Source organism: Prunus dulcis, chromosome 8 (assembly GCF_902201215.1).
Source record: "Prunus dulcis chromosome 8, ALMONDv2, whole genome shotgun sequence".
In the NCBI taxonomy this organism is placed as follows: Eukaryota; Viridiplantae; Streptophyta; class Magnoliopsida; order Rosales; family Rosaceae; genus Prunus; species Prunus dulcis.
Window position 1 is genome coordinate 16766729 of NC_047657.1, and position 21076 is coordinate 16787804.

Sequence of the window (21076 nt, forward strand, 5' to 3'; positions counted from 1 at the left end):
AGTGGAAAGGAAAATATGCGAGAAAAAGAAGAGGAGATGAGGAAAGGAAGGGGAAGATGGGCAGAGGGGCAGTGGAATCCATACACCTTCTTTTCTTTCTTTATATTTCTAATTTTGTCTCCTCTTCCTCTCCTCTCCTCCCTCTCCGACTTCTCTCTTTCTTTTTATCTTCTATGTGTTTTTTTTAAATAACCTAAATTAAAAATTAAACTGGTTCAAAACCAAAAACCGTTGACACCACACTGGTTTCCCTAGCCATTTTGGCAAACCAAATCAAACCATACCGCACCAGAAAAAAATTTCAGTTTCAGTTCCAGTTCCAAGGAGAAACATCACAGCATTGCGCCCACCCCTAATAGAACTTATATTGAAAATGCTCAAGGAAGCTGGACAAAAAGCATCCTCTTATCTTAAGTTAAAATTCAGCAAACGTTATATTTGGCAAGCAAATCCACACCGTCTGCTACATGCAATGATGCAAATCATAAAACTCTCAATTATATACCAGTAACCATAACGCCTCGGTTCTTCATCCTTGTCTTCTCTCATTGCATCATTCATCGCATCAATCTTTTCTTTGGTCCCCTGCATTGATTCATAAAAGTGCACGAACCTTACCAGAAGAAAAATAAGAACAGAATTTTCTGAAGCTCTACTGCGAGTGGTTTCTGTATGAACCATTCCCATGGGAAACAAACCAAAATGGCATGCAAGATTATGCAAAAAGATATGGAGACACTAACCTGCAAATAGAAATCCATTTAATCATCCATAGCCGGCGAAAGCAATGGTTTATTGGAGAAGAATGCTTCGAAATTCCCTGCTACTAGTTCACACAAAGTCGTGAAACATTTGTTAGACAAAGCTTATCTGCTTGTTCAAATTCAAACTCTGTAATGGGTGTGGAGAAGGAGTCTTAGTCTGTGTGGACTTCTTCAGTTGTAATCTGATTTGCTTATCTGCTGATACATTTGTTTTGCTAATATAAATAGCTGTTCCATCGTGTTGATGAAGATAAGCTCATCAAACTATTCTTGACAATCACACCCTCTCTTCCCAATGCCGACAAGACTTTCTTGTTGATCATGTGGTGGGTTTCAGCAGTCAATGCACAACAAATGACAAGAGCGTCACTGTTAGCTGCAAGCTCACATATATCAAAATAGAAAGGGTATGAAACGTATGACTTTGCCTTCCTTGAGTTGTAGATGTTGCAGCCAAAGGCCTCAAGTCTTTTGGCAACTTCTAAGCCAATGTTTCTCAATCCGACAATCCCAACTCGCTTGCCTCCTATCTGGCATTTCCAATCATCAAAACCACGGTAAATTTATTTAAAGAGAAAGATTTCAATCATTTCGTTGTTCAATATTCCGTTGACAAACTTGAATGTATTACATAATTATTAAGTTGTGAAGAACTGTTAATAAAACCCTATCATAGTATGTTTAGAAAAGCCTACTTTCTTCAGAACAACATGATGTTATTGGCAGCAAAACAGTCATAAACTCTGTGAAATGGTTGCAGTTATCGGCTTTAGAGTCATACTTGTAAGCAAGAAATATTGCAGTGGCTGGTGAAATTGAAGAAAACGTATGCATAACTTTCATGGTGAAATTGAAAACTACATTATGATACAGAAAAACTAGCACAAATTGCAATTAAGATCATGCAATAAGAAAGTTTCAAAGCTAGAGAGAAACATAACAAGAATGAGACTGGAGCTCTGTGCAAATCTTTGATTAAGTTTAGAAATTGTAGATGGTATGGGAATAAAGATAAGCTAAAATTCTCTTTTATACTAAGAAAATAAGAGATTGTAACTGAACTAACTAACTAGCTAGCTAGCTATAGAGTGAGAGTTGGGCGCCAAACGTTTGATACTGTAGCACTGCCTTTAAGCCAAGACAAACTTTTGAAACAACAAAGTTGCACCAATTACAAACAAGAGGCATATTGGCTGATAAAATATTGTCAAGTGGTGTCACTCCTATACAGCATATCAAATTCTAATGATGGTGGGGCCGATAACTTGAAATTAATAAGTGTTGACAAATGTGGTTTAGATTCTAATTCTATGGAAATTGTGGAAATTATGGAAATTATCATTTCAATGTTTGGTAAGTTCATTTTTGGAAATGCAATACTTGAGTCATGGGTATGAACTTTTCAAGGGAGAATTTCATGGACCACATTCCCCAATGTTCCCAAACATGGAAATGAACATCTTCCATTTCCATTTTGTGAGACTATACATGAGACAGTGACATTTCATGGACCACATTCCCCAACGTTCCCAAATATGAAAATAAACATCTCCCATTTTCATTTTGTGAGATTATACATAAGAGGTTCATCCTTAAGAAATTCATTCTGCACAACAAAACGGTCTCTTAGGGGTTTAAGGAATGTATTGGTACAAATAACAGTAAGCTATGGTGTAATTTGGGCGTCTCTGCATTTTGAAAGATCATTCACGAAATAGCTGATGATGTTGACATACAAATCATGATCTTTGATGGGATCCATTCAAGACACAATGATTTGTTTTGTAACATACGAGGTGAAGTAGATAAGAGAAAAGACAAGCATGAATCTATTTTAACTATAAACCTCTTGCATTTGACGAGTACCAACGACATTGGGGATGAGCGATTCAAGTGCAAGAGTAGTGTTGTGAACCTACTGCATCTATAAACCTTTTTGTATATGTTTTTTTAAAATATAATACATAATATAAACTATTCACGTCCTAACCAACTGACCTAATTTACGTTTGTCTCTTGCATCTTTTATTAATTAAGTACGATAAGTTTAAACACCATAATTAAGTAAGATAAGTTTGTTCGTTAATTACGACTACATTAGAGGAAAGTTATAGTAACTGAGCTGCTATGTTATGCTAATTTGGGACAGATTTATTGAGTTTTAATTTTAGCAAATATATGCATGCCATGCCATGGCATTTAATAGGCTGAAAGTTCTAATCACGCATTTAAGATAAAAATGTAAAACAAGAAGTATTATTAAAATAATCAAATAACGTGGCAAAACAATTTTCTACTTCTATTGATAATAAATGAGATTCAAAGTGATTATAGTTTATTTATGTAAATAAATAGTCAATTAAGATGTAAATATTTAAGGACAAAAAGAAAATAAGACTCTATGTCCAACAAAAATGTCTATAACAGGATAAATTACTAAAAGTTATTAGTTCGTGTAGAGAGGCAAGTACAATATAACACACCAAGAATCTAAAATAATCAAAAAATAAGGCAAAACAAGATTCAAAGTGATTCCAAGTTACTTATGAATAAAAATAAAAACAAGATAGTCAACGAAAATTCAATTTATCTATCTAACTATTGCTTTTAAATATATACATATATATATATATATATAGAGCACAAGGCCAAAAATGGTGATAACATTCAAAATACTAGAAAATGCCTAGGATTAATCTAAACATTATTAATTAAATAAATGATAAATTCACATTTTTTCATATAAAAAAATTAAAATTAAAATTAAAATAAGATAATAGGTCATATTTTTATGGAACACAATTACCAATTATCTTTCTTAATTCTTAAAAAAAAAAAAAAAAAAACCAATTGGCACACTCGTGACTACGGGGTTAGTTTTGAACAAAGTTACAAAGACATAGGAAGTAATTAGTCATTGTATTCAACATATGTAGGAGATCAAAATGGATCTAATAACAAGTGATGAAAATAAATGAAATCAAAAGGGTCAGGTATTTTTTGGGTGGTAAAAAGAAAAGAAAAAGATTTCATGTTCTTAATTTTGGCGAGTAAAAATGTTTTGATATCCCCCTTTGGCCTGTTTCTTCTTCCTCATCGAACCCCAATCGAAGCAAAAAGCTTAGACAAAAATAAGTAATAAGACTCGAGAAAATTATACGCACGTAATAATAAAAAGCCCAAAATGGACGTCCAATTTCTCTAAGCCCTCTTCTTTGTTCGTCTTCTTCCCCATGCGCACAGCCCACTATTCGCAGAGGTCGCATAGTCCCCAACACAACCCCAACAACGAAACATCAAACCGAAACCTAATAGAGGAAAATCCAAATACCAGTACACAGAAATCAGACACAGAGAGATAGAGAGAGAGTTTCATAGCGAGTCTAAGCAACCATTTCATGGCTGACATTTGGAGCGAGGTGTTGTGTTCTAGGGCAAACTCGGCCTTGTTTCAATTCTGAGCGTGTGCGCTGTTCAAAACCCTAGGAGAGAGAAATTAGGCGAAATTGAAGTCCTTACTGTCGTGCCCTAGCTCTCAATTTTGCTACCCTGTCCCCAATTTCAGGTATTTTTGTTGCTCTGTTGGTATTAGGTTTTTGCCCATGGAAACCCTAGAATTTTGAAATTAGGCATTCAGTTAGGGTTGAATGGAATTAGGGTTTCGTTCGTTGGGCAATTTGTGTGGAGTTGTCTTTCGTGTGTGATTGTGTAATGCATTGTGATTGAATGCTCGCGGTTTATAAGGTAAGTTTTGCTCTCTATGCCCTTATGGTATTGGCATGGGATTAAGAGCCAGAATTTGACGTTCCACACGGGGGATTGATTATGTTGTTTCTTTGAGTAGTATGTTAGTGGTTTTGAAACTGTAGTGGATATGTGTAAGGGTGCCCATGTGAGAATTCGAAGGAGATCATTGGGCAAGCCTCTTGCATGCAATTGTTGCTCTTAGTCATAGCATTATTAGTGCCAAATCATATATATTACAGTATCTTCGAGTAATGACTTACCATATTTTGGTCATCGCTTACCAAATTTTTCCTTTTCTGTTCTTAGCTACGTGAACTAGGTTTCATTTTTCAATTAGTGCTTGGTTTCGACCGGAAGATATGCCACTGATGCAGTGTGTATTTGTATTTTGAGGTTCACAATAGTTCAGTAATGTAGCTACTTATATTTATTGCCTTTAAATTCCCTTTCGTTTTTTAGCGTCTCACAGACTCCTTAAAGATTGAAAACTGTGCAGCCCCTTAATTTTGAATAGTGAACTACAAATCATTGATAAAATTTTTGTGGAAAATAGTTTTCTGAAAGATGGGGGAATAATGAGTTTATGATCGTGCTGAATTCACCCCTTTTATTTATGTATATATGATTGCTATATTAGTTTACATTTCCTGTTTTAAAACTGAACAGGTACAACGAGTTCATTTTCCTATTTTCAAATTCTTCTTTAAATACTTATAATTTTTCTTTCCTCCTTCAACCTGTTGATATCTGGGAGGAACAGAACTATGGATAGATTTGATATAAGAATGCAACTGTGTTATGTTGTGCATATTTCATATGTACTTTAGCGGGTTATCTTAGTAAATTGTAAGTTTGTCATTTGGGCTCTATAGGTGTTCAATAATGTACCTATCTTTGTATTTGTCTGTGTGAATTGTGATATCGAGCATGTTGCTAATGCAAATCATGCTATACCTGTTTCTGCATTTGTTTAGAAGAACATCATAATTTGAGATTGGTCAAATGCTTTTGCTTTGCTCTATAAGAGAAAACCGTTGTAGTACAAATCGTAGTAGTGAAGTGACAATTAAGCTTTGCCTCAAATATTTAGGTAATTTCCATTTATGTTTAATATGATTAGGTCCAACTGTTAAGTCAGGCATGTGAAATCAGTGTGGGCTTGTGTTGGATGTTTGAGCGAATGGGGATTGTTTATTTCTAAAATAGCTGATGTAATTTGTCATCTGATATAGTGTATATATATATATATATATATATATTTTTTTTTTTTTCCTTCTGCCGATTCTAATATATTATGTTCACATCTTATGTCCAAATGTATCATTTTGCTGCTTGTGTTGACATTTTTGGTATGTTTAAGAACACTGTTTCTTGAGGGACTTATCATTTGTGGAACTAGTTAATTGACATTCATGCTATTTGATTCAGTGAAATGGGGACATATTCTCCTCATTTTCTTAAGATACAGCATTTAAAATTTAGTCAACTGATATATTTTTTAACTTATTACTTGTGTGTAAGGTTATTATCCTTCTTTTAAGTTAAAAAAGTACTTTCAATTCTCTATTCTTATATGACTTTTTGATACCTGTTCTTTCAGTGAGTTTTATAGACTTTGGATTAGATGGGAGATTAAAGATTGCGGGCATTAAGGTCGGAATGCATGGATGTAGCTCAGGATCTGCTCTCCTAGTAAATGCAGAGGTTGATTCCATGGGTGGAGTGGTTGACGGCGGAATTGGTATTGGTTTGAAAACCTCTCCGCGCCGAGCAGCAATCGAGAAGGCTCAAGCAGAACTTAGGTATGATTTCTCATTTGTGTTTACCCCTCATCCCTTCCAACTTCTACTTTTGGATGTTTTCCCTGTCTACATGAGGTATATAATTAACTGTTATTTGCTGATAACAGACAGGAGTATGATGTGCGGGAGGAAAGAAGAAGGGAGCTAGAGTTTCTCGAGAAAGTATGGAAATTTGATCTCGTGGTGGCTATTTATTTTTTGACTGCTTTATGTAGTGATTATCGCAACGCTCTTACTTTCAGGGTGGCAATCCTTTGGACTTCAAACTTGGAAATGGAGCTTCTGTTAGTGTCCAGTCTACTTCACTCACTGATCAGCATCCAGAACAGTTTGTGACCAGGTAGTCTTTATTTTTATATAATTACATGATTTTTCAATTAACCGGCTAAAATCTCTTCATTTTTTCTTTTTCTTATATCATGGCGTGATCTCAGTGAAGCAAAAGGTAGTTTTGCATTGACTGCATCACCGCGTGGGGACTCTGTTGAAAGTAGTGGTCGACCAGAGGTTCCTACACTTTGTGAACCCAATAGTGCTGATAATCTCTTACTATTTGATGGTGACAATGATGTGCCTGATGGGGAAAGGAATTCTATGCATCTTAGTAGAAGGAACAACATTGGTCCATCGGAACAGTCGTCCCAGATGGATGGGACTCAAAATGCCAAGGAATCTGAAGACTCTGCTATTTTCCGTCCTTATGCTCGAAGGAACAGGTCCAGACCAAATCGTGATGGTACTCGATCAAATTCAATGGATATACAGGGTCGTGGTGGTCAGGGATCTTCTTTACCTGCTCGTGGGGTGTCAAAGGATCCTAAGAAGCTGATATCTGAAACTAACAACCAAAAGGACCAACCTCCTGTCGCTAGCCTAAAGTCTGCGAGTTCAAATGGTGATATCGCTCCCAAGATTGTAAGTTGTGATAATCAGTTCGATATGGAATTGGAGGGGGTGCAGGCCCTTGAAATAGTTACTGGTCCAACGAAAGATAGTTCTGAAAGCAAATTGGATGTTACAACTCCTAAAAGTTTGAGAGAGAGCGAACACAGTCAACCATGTCAGGTTGATTCTCAGGAAGAGCCCATTGACGTTTGTGGGAGACCAGAGGTTGTTGAAGAAAGGGAACCACTAGTATCATCTGTTCTTGAAGGTCCTTCTTGTGCAGCTACAACAAAGACTGAAAATGAAATCAGTTCTGCACAGGTGAATGGGTTTAGCAATTCAAATAGAGAGAGTAAAATTGTACCAAATGAAGTTCACGTTAGCAGTGCAGCCTTAGGCACAAAGGGTTTAGATTCAGAGTCTTCTTGCACCCAAACTAGTGTAGGATTAGATGTAAATAATGATAGTGACATATGTACTACTACAAGGAACACTGATAATGGAAATATTATCGAATCATCAGATGTTGATGGGGCACAAAATCTAGCTGGTGGTGAAATGGTACAAGAAGGTAATGAAACCAAAGCTGTTGACAGTGGTTGTATTGTTAATGATCACCAGGCTTCTGTTTGTCAAAACCACTCTGGCAATGGTGAAGTCAAAGTTGAGGAGGATATGAGTGAAAGTAGACCTGAGTTGCATAATGAAGCTAAGCTTCATTCAAACATTGAGGGAGAACAACCGAGTGACCGTACAATATCAGGAACTGATAAGAAAGTGGATGATGTGTTGGATAATAGTTCCAAAATCAACAAAGAGAACTCTTGCACTGGCATATCTCAGGGTCCTCAGGACTTATCTATGTGTGAGGTTCCTGAGACTGTTTTGTCAGGGAGCGATACAGCTGCAGGTTCTGACTGTCAAACTCCAGGAGTTCACTTGAAAGTGATAGACAAGGCACATGAAGATTCTATACTGGAAGAGGCTCGGATTATAGAGGTTATTTCTCTCTTCCCCTGCGATTTATGATGTCTAATTTTACAAACTTTAAGGGAGCATCTTACTTACTCCATCAAATGTAATAACCAGGCTAAGCATAAGAGGATTGCTGAATTAGCTGTTCGTTCTTTACCCTCGGAGAATCGCCGAAAGTCTCAGTGGGATTTTGTCCTCGAGGAAATGGCGTGGTTGGCAAATGATTTTGCACAGGCATGATATTATGATTATGCCCATATAGTTGAAGCTAACTAGTATTAACTATATCAATATTTTTAAAGTTCCCTAAACATTTTTGTTCAATTATTATGCGTTTATAGGAGCGTCTTTGGAAGCTAACTGCTGCTTCTCAAATATGTCATCGTGTTGCTTCTACTTCTGGGTTGAGAATGGAAAAGCAGCATCAACATTGGGTGCAAAAGAAAGTGGCTCATGACTTGGCAAGGGCTGTCAAGCAATTTTGGCATTCAGCTGAGACCCTTTTGAATGGTGACGATTCAAGTTCTTGTAAAAAAAACTGCAACTCCGATTTGGTTGGATCAATGAGTATTGATAGCAACGAAGCTTCTAAAGCCAAGGATGGAGAATCTAATATGGTGCTGGTCATTTATCTGGATCTATTTTTTTAATGGTCTTTACTTCTGGTCAATTTAATGCCTAGAAATCCTATGCTATTTAAATGGTTTGTTTCCCCTTATCTTTAGCATACGATAAGTGTTTAACTATGGGTCCACGTCTACTAATCTAATGAACTTTTCTCGTTGATAGACAGCTTTGTTAGTTACTTTTCTCGTTGAACTCTTAGATGTTTACTTAGTTATAAACTAATCAGCTATAACCACAGAGGGGGCAATAAAATGTGAGCAGAGAGAGTAAGTTTATGCCATTAAAAGAATAATCTGTCACCTTAAGCATGGATCTGGTTATTTTCTGCCCCATGGTCAAAGTTATTTTGAACTTGCTGAACCTTTATTGTTCCTAGTTTTTCTGTGGATAGGGGTTGATCAAAGTACAGAAGTGTATTAAAGCTCTTGATGAATAATTCTCTTTTTTCAATATGCCTAGTGCCCTTAATAATGATTGGAGTTATACTGGGTTTATAGTTCCAAAAGAGGTTGCAAGATGCTTTGGTATCCTCTTGGAGAAAAAAATACTCACATGGATGTTTGAAGTTGAGTAATGTAACATTGCTTCATCTGTCTGAGGTGGGAATGGGTCCTCCAAATTTTGAAAATGTTGAAAATGTTGTTCATGACTCTAATTTGTATGTCACTGATATTGTACTTATATTGTACTTATAGACCAGAAGTTTTGAAAGTTTTTGTCTTACCTGCATGTGCCATATGTTGTTGATCTAAATCATGGTCATTGGCAGGAGTCAAACAAAGATTTGGAGCCGCAATATTCCCGAAAAGATCTTGCACTGTCTATGCAGGGATACGCAGTGAGATTTTTGAAGTATAACAACTCTCGGGTTCCTCTTCTTCAAGCACATGCACCCGCTACTCCTGAGAGAATGTCTGATTTAGGGATTACAGAAATGTCATGGGAGGATCACCTTACGGAGGTGTGATTAAGTTCATTATGGTCTTTTTTGTTGAGTGAAGCTATCAATCTTGACATTGTCATGCATCTCTCCATCTACTTTTCCTTCTCTCTCTCTCTAGGGCAAACTAAAGTCCTTTTATATATTAGTCATGTATTTGTGTGGGTCATTTGTTAAAAATGAGTTTATGCTTTGGCAGGAAAATCTCTTCTATGCAGTTCCCTCTGGCGCGATGGAAACCTACAGAAAATCAATTGAATCTCATTTGGTTCAGTTTGAGGTAAATGCAATGCCCATCAGTGTAACTGACATAGGTGCTTCCTGTTTCTGGTTTCACAAAGGAATTATTACATTTAAAAGGAGAATGATGGGGAATAAAATGTTCAGTGTGAATAAGTTGTCACCTGTCTATAACAGTACACCCAACTGTTTCAGTTATTATAGGAATGAAACTCATGTTTGTATTTGGTATGATGTATGGTGTTATCATTATTGATTTGTGTTTTTTGTGGAAAGTTGCTTACATTATTGATTTGGTAATTGTTTGAATTCTTTTCTTTTTTTGGTTATCATTGCTGATTTAGTGACCTCAAAATTTCAGAGAAGTGGCAGTAGCATGCAAGAGGAGGTTGATACATCTATGTATGATGCTGGAGCAGGTACAAGCTTAGACTATTTTGATATAAATATCAGTAACTTGAGTTTATGTTTGTTTTTATTTTCTTAGCGAATCCTGTGCTCATTAAATTTACATTTTAAATCTCAGAGTTTAGTTTTCAAGAGGCTCCATATGATGAGGATGAAGGAGAAACGAGCACCTATTATTTGCCTGGAGCATTTGAAGGTAGCAAGTCCTCAAAATCTAACCAGAAGAAGCGACAGAGGTTGAAGTTATATGCTTCTAGGTCGTATGAAGCAGGTGCCGATTTGCCTTTTGCCCAATGCACATCTGCAACTCAACAGTCCATGTTGATGGGGAAAAGGCCTGCTAGCCTCAACGTTGGTTCAATTCCAACAAAACGCATGCGTACTGCTTCCAGGCAGAGGGTCGTTGGTCCATTTGGTGGTGGAGCTACTGGGAGTAATGTGCAGGCCCAGATGAAGACAGATGCTTCAAGTGGAGATACTAATTCTTTTCAGGATGATCAGAGTACTTTGCATGGCGGATCTCAATTCCAGAAAAGTGTGGAGGTTGAGTCTGCTGGGGACTTTGAGAAACAGTTGCCCTATGACTATGCAGAAACATCAATGAAACCTAAAAAGAAGAAGAAGGCAAAACATCTGGTACATAAAATATTCATATTTCAACTGGATAATAATATGGAAGGATCTTTAGTTCTTTTACATTAATCACTGGTTAAGTTGCTTGTATTCTTTATGGTTGCAGGCTTCTACATACGATCAAGGATGGCAGCTGGATTCTGCTATTCTTAATGAACAGGTATTTAGTAAAGTTGTTAGATATGATATGGGTCTGCTATTCTTAATAATTTTTTTAATCTTTATTTACAAGTTATTTTCGTTGTGCTTTCTATTCTATGTAAGCTTGATCTACAATTTTTTTAGTCTGAATGTCATTCTCTCTCAGTTAAGTGTTGCATTGCATTCTATGAATTATATTCTAAAGTTGCAAGCAAATAACTGATGGTCCCTTAAATTAGCAGAGGGATCATTCGAAAAAGAGATTGGAGAGTCATCATTTTGAATCGAACGGAACAATCGGTAACTCTCTCCAGTGTGATATTTGTTTTAGCATTTGATTTGAGAATGTACTTGCTGTTCTTCTCATTTTCATTTTGAACTGTGTTTCTATAGGTTTATATGGTCAACATATTGCCAAGAAGCCGAAGATATTAAAACAATCTTTGGATAATACTTATGACAGTATTACTCCAATGGCTGGGTCCATTCCTTCACCAGTAGCATCCCAAATGAGTAATATGTCCAATACCAGTAAATTTATTAAGTTGATTGGTGGTCGAGACAGGGGACGGAAAACTAAATCACTAAAGGTACTCTTTGGTGGTACCCTGTTTGACAGTGTGCTAACACTTGACCCCCCGTGTTGTGCTGTTTTTATTTTACCATGTCCACTTATACCGTCAATGTGCATTTAAACTTTTTGCAGATGTCTGTTGGGCAGGCAGGTTCTGCAGGTCCATGGTCCCTATTTGAAGATCAGGTTAATATGTTATTGATTTCTTTCTCAAATTTGTCTTTCTTCCATTGATATAGAGGTACCAATAATTACCCAAAATTTACTGTTTTTGTTACCTTAGGCACTTGTTGTTCTTGTACATGATATGGGCCCAAATTGGGAATTTATAAGTGATGCCATCAACAGTACTCTGCAGTTAAAGGTTAGTATAATTGTTGGAGCACCTTCGTATGCTTATTGTCTATTGTGAGGATAATCTATGTGCGTTTCAGGACAGTCTCAAGCACTTCTATAAATTAAACTTTGCTTTTGAAGTGTTGGTTTTCGTAGTCTTATGTATTGAGTGTTGCTCTCGTTGACTTTGTATCGTGCAGTTCATTTTTCGCCAGCCTAAAGAATGCAAGGAGCGTCACAAAATATTAATGGATATGAATGCTGGTGATGGGGCTGATAGTGCTGAAGATTCAGGATCTTCTCAGCCTTATCCATCTACAATACCGGGCATTCCCAAGGCAAGAGTGTGTTCTTTAAAGTACAAGTTTACCTCATATTTGTTCATGTTCAGCATGATAAACCTACATATATCAGTTTAATCTTACTTTTGTTTGCTGGCGTTTCTGCATGTCATGCAGGGCAGTGCCAGACAATTATTTGAACGCTTGAAAACCCCAATGGAAGAGGAGACTCTGAAATCTCATTTTGAGAAAATAATTAAGATTGGTCAGAAGCATCACTATCGGAGGAGTCAGGTTTGTGAAAATTAAGTACAGATTTGTTGAATATGTGCAGATCCTATTGCAGTGGCTCGATTTTGGGTCAATATTGCTATCAGTGTCTCTGTAGCTTGCCCATCCTTACGATCAGAAATATTCTACCTTTCCACAAAGGCAAAATCTTTTTACAGTAATTAATGTTGGAATCTTCCACTATTTGTTACAGCATGATTGCATTGATTTTTTTTTTCTGTGTCTTTGCCATATAAGATTTTATGGTTGGATGACATGCTGCATTTGAGATGATAGTCCTTTTAGTTTCTGTGCTCTGACCTGGCAGTTATTGATATTGTCATCCTGTAGAACTAACTGTTTTGATCCATAGGATTAGGTTGGTAAGATTGAGCAGTATTGTAGCTTCTTAAACTAATATATGATGATAGTGTGTTGTCAATTTCCTGTTAATGATCTGAGTTTGAACAAAATAGATTTCTCAACCCAACTCAAAATATTTGTGAGTAACAGGCTTAGTTGGGCTCAGTTGAAACTTGAAATAAAGTATTGTTTAGATGTTGAGGAGAATGTACACTACATGATTGAGACCTGGAAGCAGTTTAAGTACACCATTTTTTCTCTTATATGTTGCTTTATGTATACTCGAACTCCTTCCTGAATCCTAACAATAATTCTTTGTGATTGTGTATTTGTGAAGAACGATAACCAGGATCCGAAACAAATAACAACAGTCCACAATTCTCATGTTATTGCCCTCTCCCAAGTCTGTCCAAATAACCTGAATGGAGGTCTTCTAACGTAAGTTCTGGTTCTCGGATTTGATAGTACTTTCTGCTATTTAATCAAGTCATTGTTGATTATTTGTTCATGTCAGTATGTTATCAGGTCTTTTCTTCATTTTCTTGCTCGTATGCTTATTTCTCTTCTGTGACTGTAATATAAGTATTTGGGTTTTTATCTGTGAAGCCCCCTTGATCTATGTGATGCCCCTTCATCAAGCTCAGATGTTCTTGGGTATCAAGGTTCTCATGCTAGTGGTCTAGCAATGTCAAATCAGAGCGCTATAGGGTCATTACTTCCTTCTGGGGCAAATGCCTCACTACAGGGATCTTCTGGTGTGGTTCTTGGCAGCAACTTGTCCTCACCGTCTGGCCCACCTAGTGCCAATGTCAGGTAGAGTCTGTTTTGGGTTGGGTTTGTTATTGTGACCTTGATTTACATTTTTCGTTTATAAGATTGATCTTATGTGCTTTTGTTTTATTTTTTATTTTTATGGCTCCTATGGTTTCTCATTATTCATGGTACAGGGAGGGTAGATACAGTGGTCCAAGAGCATCATCTTTACCAATGGATGAGCAGCAAAGAATGCAACACTACAATCAAATGTTGTCTGGTAGAAACATTCAGCAGTCCAGCTTGTCTGTTCCTGGAGCTCTTGCGGGAACTGATCGTGGAGTTCGTATGGTACCTGGTGCAAATGGTATGGGCATGATGTGTGGGATGAATAGAGGCATGCCGATGTCAAGGCCAGGGTTTCAGGGAATGGCTTCCTCATCTATGCTGAATTCTGGGAGTATGCTTTCATCCAGTATGGTGGGGATACCAAGCCCTGTAAATATGCATTCTGGAGCTGGTTCTGGTCAGGGAAACTTGATGCTAAGACCTCGCGATGCTTTGCACATGATGCGGGTGAGTTATTGACATTTAGTGTGTTGCTATGTGCACTGGCTATAGATTGCAAAGATAATATCAAATAGTTCTTAGCCTATGATGCCGTCCTCCTCTAGGATCAAAGTTTTGCAGGTTGAGATAAAAATGTACCGAAGTTGCAAGATGTTCATTTTTAAAATCTGATTATTTTGCTCTATTTTTTCCTGCCACTTTGGGAGTGTGAAGTTGAAGAAGGAAGTCTAAGATCACATATGCCAGATTGCATAATGTCAACCATGTTTGTTACTTTTATCCGATTGTTTTTTTTATTTCCCACCACTTTAGGGGTGGTAAGAGGAGGAAGAAAAGGGGAAGAAAGGGGTAGGTTTGTCTTTTGGGTGTTCAATGTTGGTTACTTTCAGTTTGTTGGTTTTCTGCCTCTTGTATTTTGTCTGAAATTATCGATTGTGTACATTTGATTTACTTATGTTTAATGACCTGCTGGGTAGTGGATCCCAACTAGAACACAAGTTTGTTTCATGGATTAAAAGTTAAAATCTTAGCCCTCGCCCTCTCTAAGCTTGTGTTGGCGGGCTTCCACACTAAATTGATTTTGTTACTTTTATTTAGTGTTCCTCTTGATTTTAAAATAATCTTTCCATTTCACTGCTTTTCTAGATTGCCATTCTCGGCAGACACTTGATTTTATTGTTACATTTTCCCTCAGTAGTTTCTGTGTTCCGCTTGTAATTGTTCTGTTCTAGCAAGGCTTTATGTTTGTTTGACTGAGTTTTTCTGTCATAGCCTGGGCATAATCCGGAGCATCAAAGGCAACTTATGGTTCCAGAGCTTCCGATGCAGGTTACACAAGGGAATGGCCAAGGTATTGCTCCATTCAATGGGTTGAGTTCTGGTTTTCCTAATCAGACAACTCCACCATCTGTTCAAACATATCCAGGTCATGCCCAGCAGCAACATCAGGTATCCCAACAACAGTCTCATGCACTCAGCAGTCCTCATCACTCTCATCTTCAAGGCCCCAATCATGGTACGGGGCAGCAGCAGCAAGCCTATGCCATCCGTATTGCGAAAGAGAGGCAGCTGCAGCAACAACGATATTTGCAACAACAGCAGCAGCAGCCGCAGCAGCAACATCAGCAGCAGTTTGCTGCATCTAATTCCTTGGCGTCACATGTCCAGACACAGCCCCAACTTCCCATTTCATCAACTTTGCAAAATAATTCCCAAATTCAGTCGCAAACTTCACCTCACCCAGTATCTCTGTCCCCTATGACATCATCTTCCCCGATGACTCCCATATCATCCCAGCACCAGCAGAAACTTCACCTGCCGCTGCATGGGCTTAGCCGGAATCCTGGTGCAGTTGGGATGACCAATCAGATGGGGAAGCAACGACAAAGACAACCCCAGCAGCACCATCTTCAACAATCTGGTAGGCACCACCCTCAACAGCGGCAACTTGCCCAGTCTCAGCAGCAGGCTAAACTTTCAAAGGGAATGGGAAGAGGGAATTCAATGTTGCATCAGAACCTCTCCATTGATCCTGCGAACCTCTCCATTGATCCTTCTCATCTGAATGGGCTTCCAATGCCTCCAGGAAGCCAAGCTCTTGATAAAGGAGAACAGATCATGCAGTTGATGCAAGGTCAAGGTGCATATTCCGGGTCTGGCTTGAATCCAGTAACATCGAAGCCATTGGTCCCTCAATCACCAAACCATTCTCAGTTGCCGCAAAAGTTACTTTCTAGCCCACCTACTCCTTCATCAAAGCAACTCCAGCAAATGCCTTCTCATTCTGATAACAGCACTCAAGGCCAGGTTCCACCAGTTCCCTCTGGTAATACAATATCAGCTTCACATCAAGCTGTCTCCCCATCAATTAAGGGTTCCAACCACCAGCAGCTGCAGTCGCAGCAACAGGCACAACAACAGAAGCAAGCTAATCAGACTCAGCCTTATGTTCAGAGAGTGCTCCAGCAGAATCGTCAAGTAAATTTAGAGATTCCAAACAAGTCTCAAAATGATCTAGCTCAGGTTGATGAGCAACCTGTCAATGGCACTTCACAGGTGGGTGTGAGCATGGCAATTCCTCAGTCCAGTATTGATTCATCTAATGTAGTACCAGTTCCTTCTGCCATTACTCCTCAGTGGAAATCATCAGAACCAGTGTATGATTCTAACATGTCAAATTCAACCACTCAAGTGGGTCCGATTGGGAGCCCACAACTAACAAATTCATCTGGGAATGAGCCTGTGCCACCTATCAGTCAAGGGTTAGGCCCTCGACAGTTATCTGGTAGCTTGCCCTCTCGTGGGCATAATGTTGGAGCACAGTGGCAGCAACAGCAGCAGCAGCAGCAGCAGCTACTGCAACAGTCTCCTTCGCTGCCATCCCCATCCCAACAGCATCATCAGCAACAAGAACAGCAGCAGCAGGAACAACAGTCACCCCAACATCAATTGCCTCTGCAACAGCAGTCTCAACAGCAAATGCAGCATCTGCAAGCAGGGCAAGGAAGTTTGTATATGATGACTGGTAATTCAAAACCAGAATGAATGATTCTAAGGAATTGAGCAGCCGCAGCAACCGGTCCTGCCAGGGTTGGATCCGCATACCCTTGGTACAGTGGTGTACAGGTGGTTACTATTTAATTTCATATTGTATATCCATAATATTAGCCTCATATTCATGAAAGAAGAAATTGATTGCTTTTCCCCTTTTCAAATCAATTCTTAAAAGCTTTTGTACCCCTTTTTTGGTTGTTTTCTCATTGTCTTTCTTCATAGTAAGATTCGACTTTGAATTCACTGTTGCAGAGTATTATTGCATGCGTGCTAAACTGCCATTTCATATTTTGTGTTTTGTGCAAACAATTTTTGGGTTGTCTAATATATATATATATTTGTGGGATTTAAAGGAGTGATGTATTTCAATCTAAAAGGTATCTGATTCTAGGTTTGGGGTTTGGTGCAGATGAAGCTGATTATTCCGTAAGGGCATTAACAGGAAGAGCTGGTCATGGTATTTGCAGGTTTGTTAAAAATTTAGCTGAACTAGTGAAGTGATGTTGCAAAGGCATTTTCCTTTTGTTTTTGGAAAAATCTTGTAAATTACCACTGGTCTAGAGCTCTTGGAAGATAGAGACGGATATAGAGGTACGTGTACAGAGGTCTCTTATCTTTCCTTTTCCTAGTACCTGTTTCTTTTAATTTTTTTTCCCTTATTTTTTTTTTTGGTTTATTTTCCTTGGTCTCCCTGCAAATTTGTGGAGGGTGACCCAATTTCTTTTTGCCCCAGTAGATTAGCGCATGTATTAGTACCCTTTCAGATTAAGGGGGTTGCAATCATTTTTATGGGCAAAAGCCTTTTGCAAATCTTGTGAATATTTAGATGTCTGATGTAATACATTGGTCAATGGGATTAGAAAATATCAATCATCTGCGACTGCCATGTGCTACCTGGAATTACTGTAACTTGTAACGGTTCTCAGTCTTATAATGCAACGAGTCTTGATAGCTCATCCATATCTGATGTTTTTATAAAGGCGGAAGCATCTGCAACGCCAATTATTTTCTGTTTTGAACTTAGTGCTGGAAACTCCGCCTGAAAAAGAAAAAACAGTCGGGACTTGGGAGCGCCAGTATATCTCATGTTTGATTTCAGTTACAAACTTTCAGTGTTGATGCCGGTTCTTGTTAAGACTCATTCCTTGGAGATTTGTATATATGTTTGAGAGAAAACTCGTGAGTAGATAATGTTTTCCTTTATTTTTTGGGCCATCGATAGTCCGTCACATGAGGCATTGAAGAGGGTATCTTTTGCTCATACTGACCAAGAACATTTAGAGACAGCCTGCTATTTGTTTGGTAGCATTTAAAGATAAGAAACAAAAGAGGAGCTTTGGGGCCCAAATTCTAAGTCATAATTTTACTCTTATCAGCCAAGCCTTTTTGGTTAAAAATGGAAATATGTAGTCTTGAAAAATTATGAAGTACAATCTTTCACCATCCTCGTTATCTTGGACACAGCCCACAGGCTAGTCACTGTTTCAAATCTCAATTTTAAGAAAGCAGGAAGGTAAACGGCACAAGTCTCTGATATGTTCTTTCACTTCATAACTAGAATTCAAGGAGCCCTAGGTCCGGGTCCCACGGCGGAGAGGGAGGGATATGTCTAAAAGAAGCAACATGAAATCTTTAACAAACCTTTAAGGAGACAGATTCACATGCATTGTGAGAGCCATGGCCAATAAATGTGCTAAAAATAACCAAGCAAGTGCTTCTCTGGTTTGACCAATGTCCAAGTACACAGGCTAAAAGATTGCATCACATCAACTCTTTGTGCAGGGATCTTTAACAAGCAAGCATATTATGATAGTTGAGAAGGGCAACTAGTAAGAAGAAAGGCAAATAGTTAGATTGGTCAAGCAACCAAGAACATAAGCAAACCAGAAGCTACTTATAGCAAAATTAAGCATAACAACTAGAATATTAAACTTAAGGCTGAATTTGAAGCTACTCATTCCCAAGGTTTCTGATCAAAGCATGAAAATTTATTAGCTATGCTAGGAAAACTACAACTAGAACTAGAATAATAACAATTGCACATAAATGGGATTGAATCCCTCAACAAATTAGACCCAGAACTATTCTACAAATTCTGGGTTTCAACTGTCAACTATACAAATCCAATAGAACAACAACACAGCTAAACGATCATAATTTTACAACAAAAAATAAAGATTGAACCTTCAAAACAGATTAACTTGATAATGAGCAACAAATCATCATGATTAGCTACTCAACTTGTTGGTAGAAGAGCCAAAGGCCTTGTCAATGGAGTCAACAATCTTTTGCTGGGATTGCAGAATCATATCAATCCTCCTCTTCTCCATCTCCAATCTACACCTCTCTGTTTCCTTCATGATCTCCATCCTCGTGTTCTCAACCCCAATGAACCTTTTCGCAAAAGCCCTAATTTCGTCTGCTAATTCCACAGCCATCTCTCCCCCCATCTGGGGCGGCTCCACCACATAGCCATTGTAGCCACCGCCACCGTCCACCGCGTCTCTCGATCTCTTGGCTGCCGCTGTGTCCTGCCAAAACGAGGCTTGTCCTCCAGAAAACCTATTCACAATCGTGGGCCTCCGTAGTATGTAATCAATACTCCGCACCTTACTGGAATTCTCCTCATCATCATCCTCACCATCAACATCAACGCCATGACGATCATGACGCTGCTCTTCTTCTTCTTCTTCTTCTGGCTGACATGGCATCACAGCCATGGGTCTGGAGGAGATGGGCATGGGACCGCGCTCCAAGCTCTCCATGAGCTCGAAGAAGGGCCAACGCGACCTCGACCCGGGCCGGAGGCGCTTCTTCAGTGTACGGTGCCGTTGCCGGAGCTTCTCCATCTTGTGACGGCACTGAGTGGCGGTCTTGGACTGCTCGGCTTGCTCGTAGCCGCATCGAGCTGCCACCGTCACCGCCACCTCCTCCCATTGACTCGACTTGAGCGGACCTCTTCTCAGCTTGTACCACTTTTCCTGGTAGGCCCGGATCATCTGTACCGTCTCTTCGTGCGTCCATGGCAGAGGCTGGGCCTTCTTGGTGGAGACTGGCGAGGCAGGGACCGAGGCCGAGGCTGAGGCCGTGGGCGAGGGCGGGGGTGGTGTGGACATTGTTCTGATGTCTAAGGTTAGGGATTTCGAATTTTAGGGTTAGGGTTTGATGGGAATTGGGGGTTTTTGTGTTGAGTTTTGTGGAGGTGGTGGTGGCGGTGACGGTGGTGGTTATGGTTGAGAGAGGGTTGATTTTTGGGTGGGGGCCTTTTAAGTTTAAGTCAATGGATCCGAACCCGTATTTGACATTTTAAAAAGACTAGGTGGGCTTTATTTGTACGGAAAGACCCGCAATTCGAACCCGAAGTAAAACAAGTGCAACGTCAAATGATTGAATTTTTTTTTTCCAAGGTCAAATGATTGAATTGGATTGGATATATAATATGATTGTGGGGCCCTATATTGTGATTTTAATTTTATTTTATAATTTATTGTTTTTGTATTAAATTGTCTGATTTTTTTACATGTGGTTTGTAAGATGTTACATTTACTTATGTTGCGTATAGTACAATAAAGAGAAATTTAGGTTAATTATTAATTTAGTGGTATTTTTCTTTTCAATATAAAAAAAAGTTTTCGCACTCTAATTGGTAAAAAAAAAGGACCATTTTATTGTTATTTCATGCTTAGTTTCTGGTCGAAAGAGAGCAAAGGGCATATTAGAACATTTCCATTAGGTAGATTAGAAAAGGGTACAAAGGATAGATATATCTTAAGAAACAGGAAACCAAAGGAACATATGAAAAGTGATCATCTTTCGTCCACATGGATGTGATCCTTTTTCAACACATTGTAACGCAATAAAATAATTTTTTTATTATAAAAAATATGAATAAATTGCAACTGAGAAAAAATTTATGAAGAAATTACTTTCATCTGTTTCTTTAAAAAGAATACATGGCCTTTTATCCCCCAACAGTTAAATAATCCCAATTCACGCATTTTGGTTTCCTTTTTTGGGTGATGGGGGGGACGGGGACCACACACGTTTGTTGCATTTAAAAATGCTTCTGTTGCTTGTTTTGGACATAAGAAAAGTGCAAGCTTTTGTTCTTCCTTTCATGTAATTACTACGTTGACACAGAGAGAGTCAAAGATATCAGATAAAGTTGGGACAGGAAGATACAGAACAGATAGAGAATCATGGGTTATTGATGG

The 21076-nt window shown here is 38.5% G+C and overlaps 2 protein-coding genes across 5 annotated transcripts; one reads left to right on the top strand and one right to left on the bottom strand.

The window, feature by feature from the left end:
- The first annotated feature begins 3895 nt into the window (after positions 1-3895).
- On the top strand, positions 3896-17822 carry LOC117636479 (chromatin modification-related protein EAF1 B). 4 transcript variants are annotated; one of them, XM_034370992.1, is made up of 24 exons: positions 3896-4329; positions 6112-6313; positions 6421-6475; positions 6556-6653; positions 6748-8197; positions 8288-8407; positions 8515-8790; positions 9570-9761; positions 9940-10020; positions 10342-10399; positions 10507-11024; positions 11128-11181; positions 11402-11462; positions 11556-11752; positions 11869-11922; positions 12020-12100; positions 12273-12410; positions 12531-12647; positions 13324-13424; positions 13593-13799; positions 13934-14315; positions 15081-15159; positions 15235-16934; positions 17272-17822. In XM_034370992.1, the coding sequence occupies exons 2-23, from the start codon at positions 6171-6173 to the stop codon at positions 16851-16853; spliced, it is 6081 nt and encodes a 2026-aa protein (XP_034226883.1). In that variant the 5' UTR covers positions 3896-4329; positions 6112-6170; the 3' UTR covers positions 16854-16934; positions 17272-17822. The 4 variants fall into 4 exon arrangements, with proteins under 4 accessions (XP_034226883.1, XP_034226881.1, XP_034226882.1 ...); XM_034370990.1 differs by having other exon boundaries at positions 3897-4329; positions 15081-16934; XM_034370991.1 differs by having other exon boundaries at positions 3897-4329; positions 11405-11462; positions 15081-16934.
- Positions 17823-18296: 474 nt separating this feature from the next.
- On the bottom strand, positions 18297-20253 carry LOC117636317 (trihelix transcription factor ASIL1). Its single transcript, XM_034370763.1, has 2 exons — positions 19104-20253; positions 18297-18688 (listed from the first exon to the last, which is right to left on the bottom strand). The coding sequence occupies exons 1-2, from the start codon at positions 19976-19978 to the stop codon at positions 18667-18669; spliced, it is 897 nt and encodes a 298-aa protein (XP_034226654.1). The 5' UTR covers positions 19979-20253; the 3' UTR covers positions 18297-18666.
- Positions 20254-21076: the final 823 nt, after the last annotated feature.

Bases quoted from the DNA above. Each gene is read 5' to 3' on its own strand.
- LOC117636479 (XM_034370990.1), top strand. From the start codon at position 6,171: ATGCATGGATGTAGCTCAGGATCTGCTCTCCTAGTAAATGCAGAGGTT. The intron at 11,182-11,401 runs GTATTTAGTAAA...CCCTTAAATTAG, and splicing joins CTGCTATTCTTAATGAACAG to CAGAGGGATCATTCGAAAAA. The intron at 12,101-12,272 runs GTTAGTATAATT...TGTATCGTGCAG, and splicing joins ACAGTACTCTGCAGTTAAAG to TTCATTTTTCGCCAGCCTAA.
- LOC117636317 (XM_034370763.1), bottom strand. From the start codon at position 19,978: ATGTCCACACCACCCCCGCCCTCGCCCACGGCCTCAGCCTCGGCCTCG. The intron at 18,689-19,103 runs GTTGAGTAGCTA...TCTTCTTACTAG, and splicing joins TTTGGCTCTTCTACCAACAA to TTGCCCTTCTCAACTATCAT.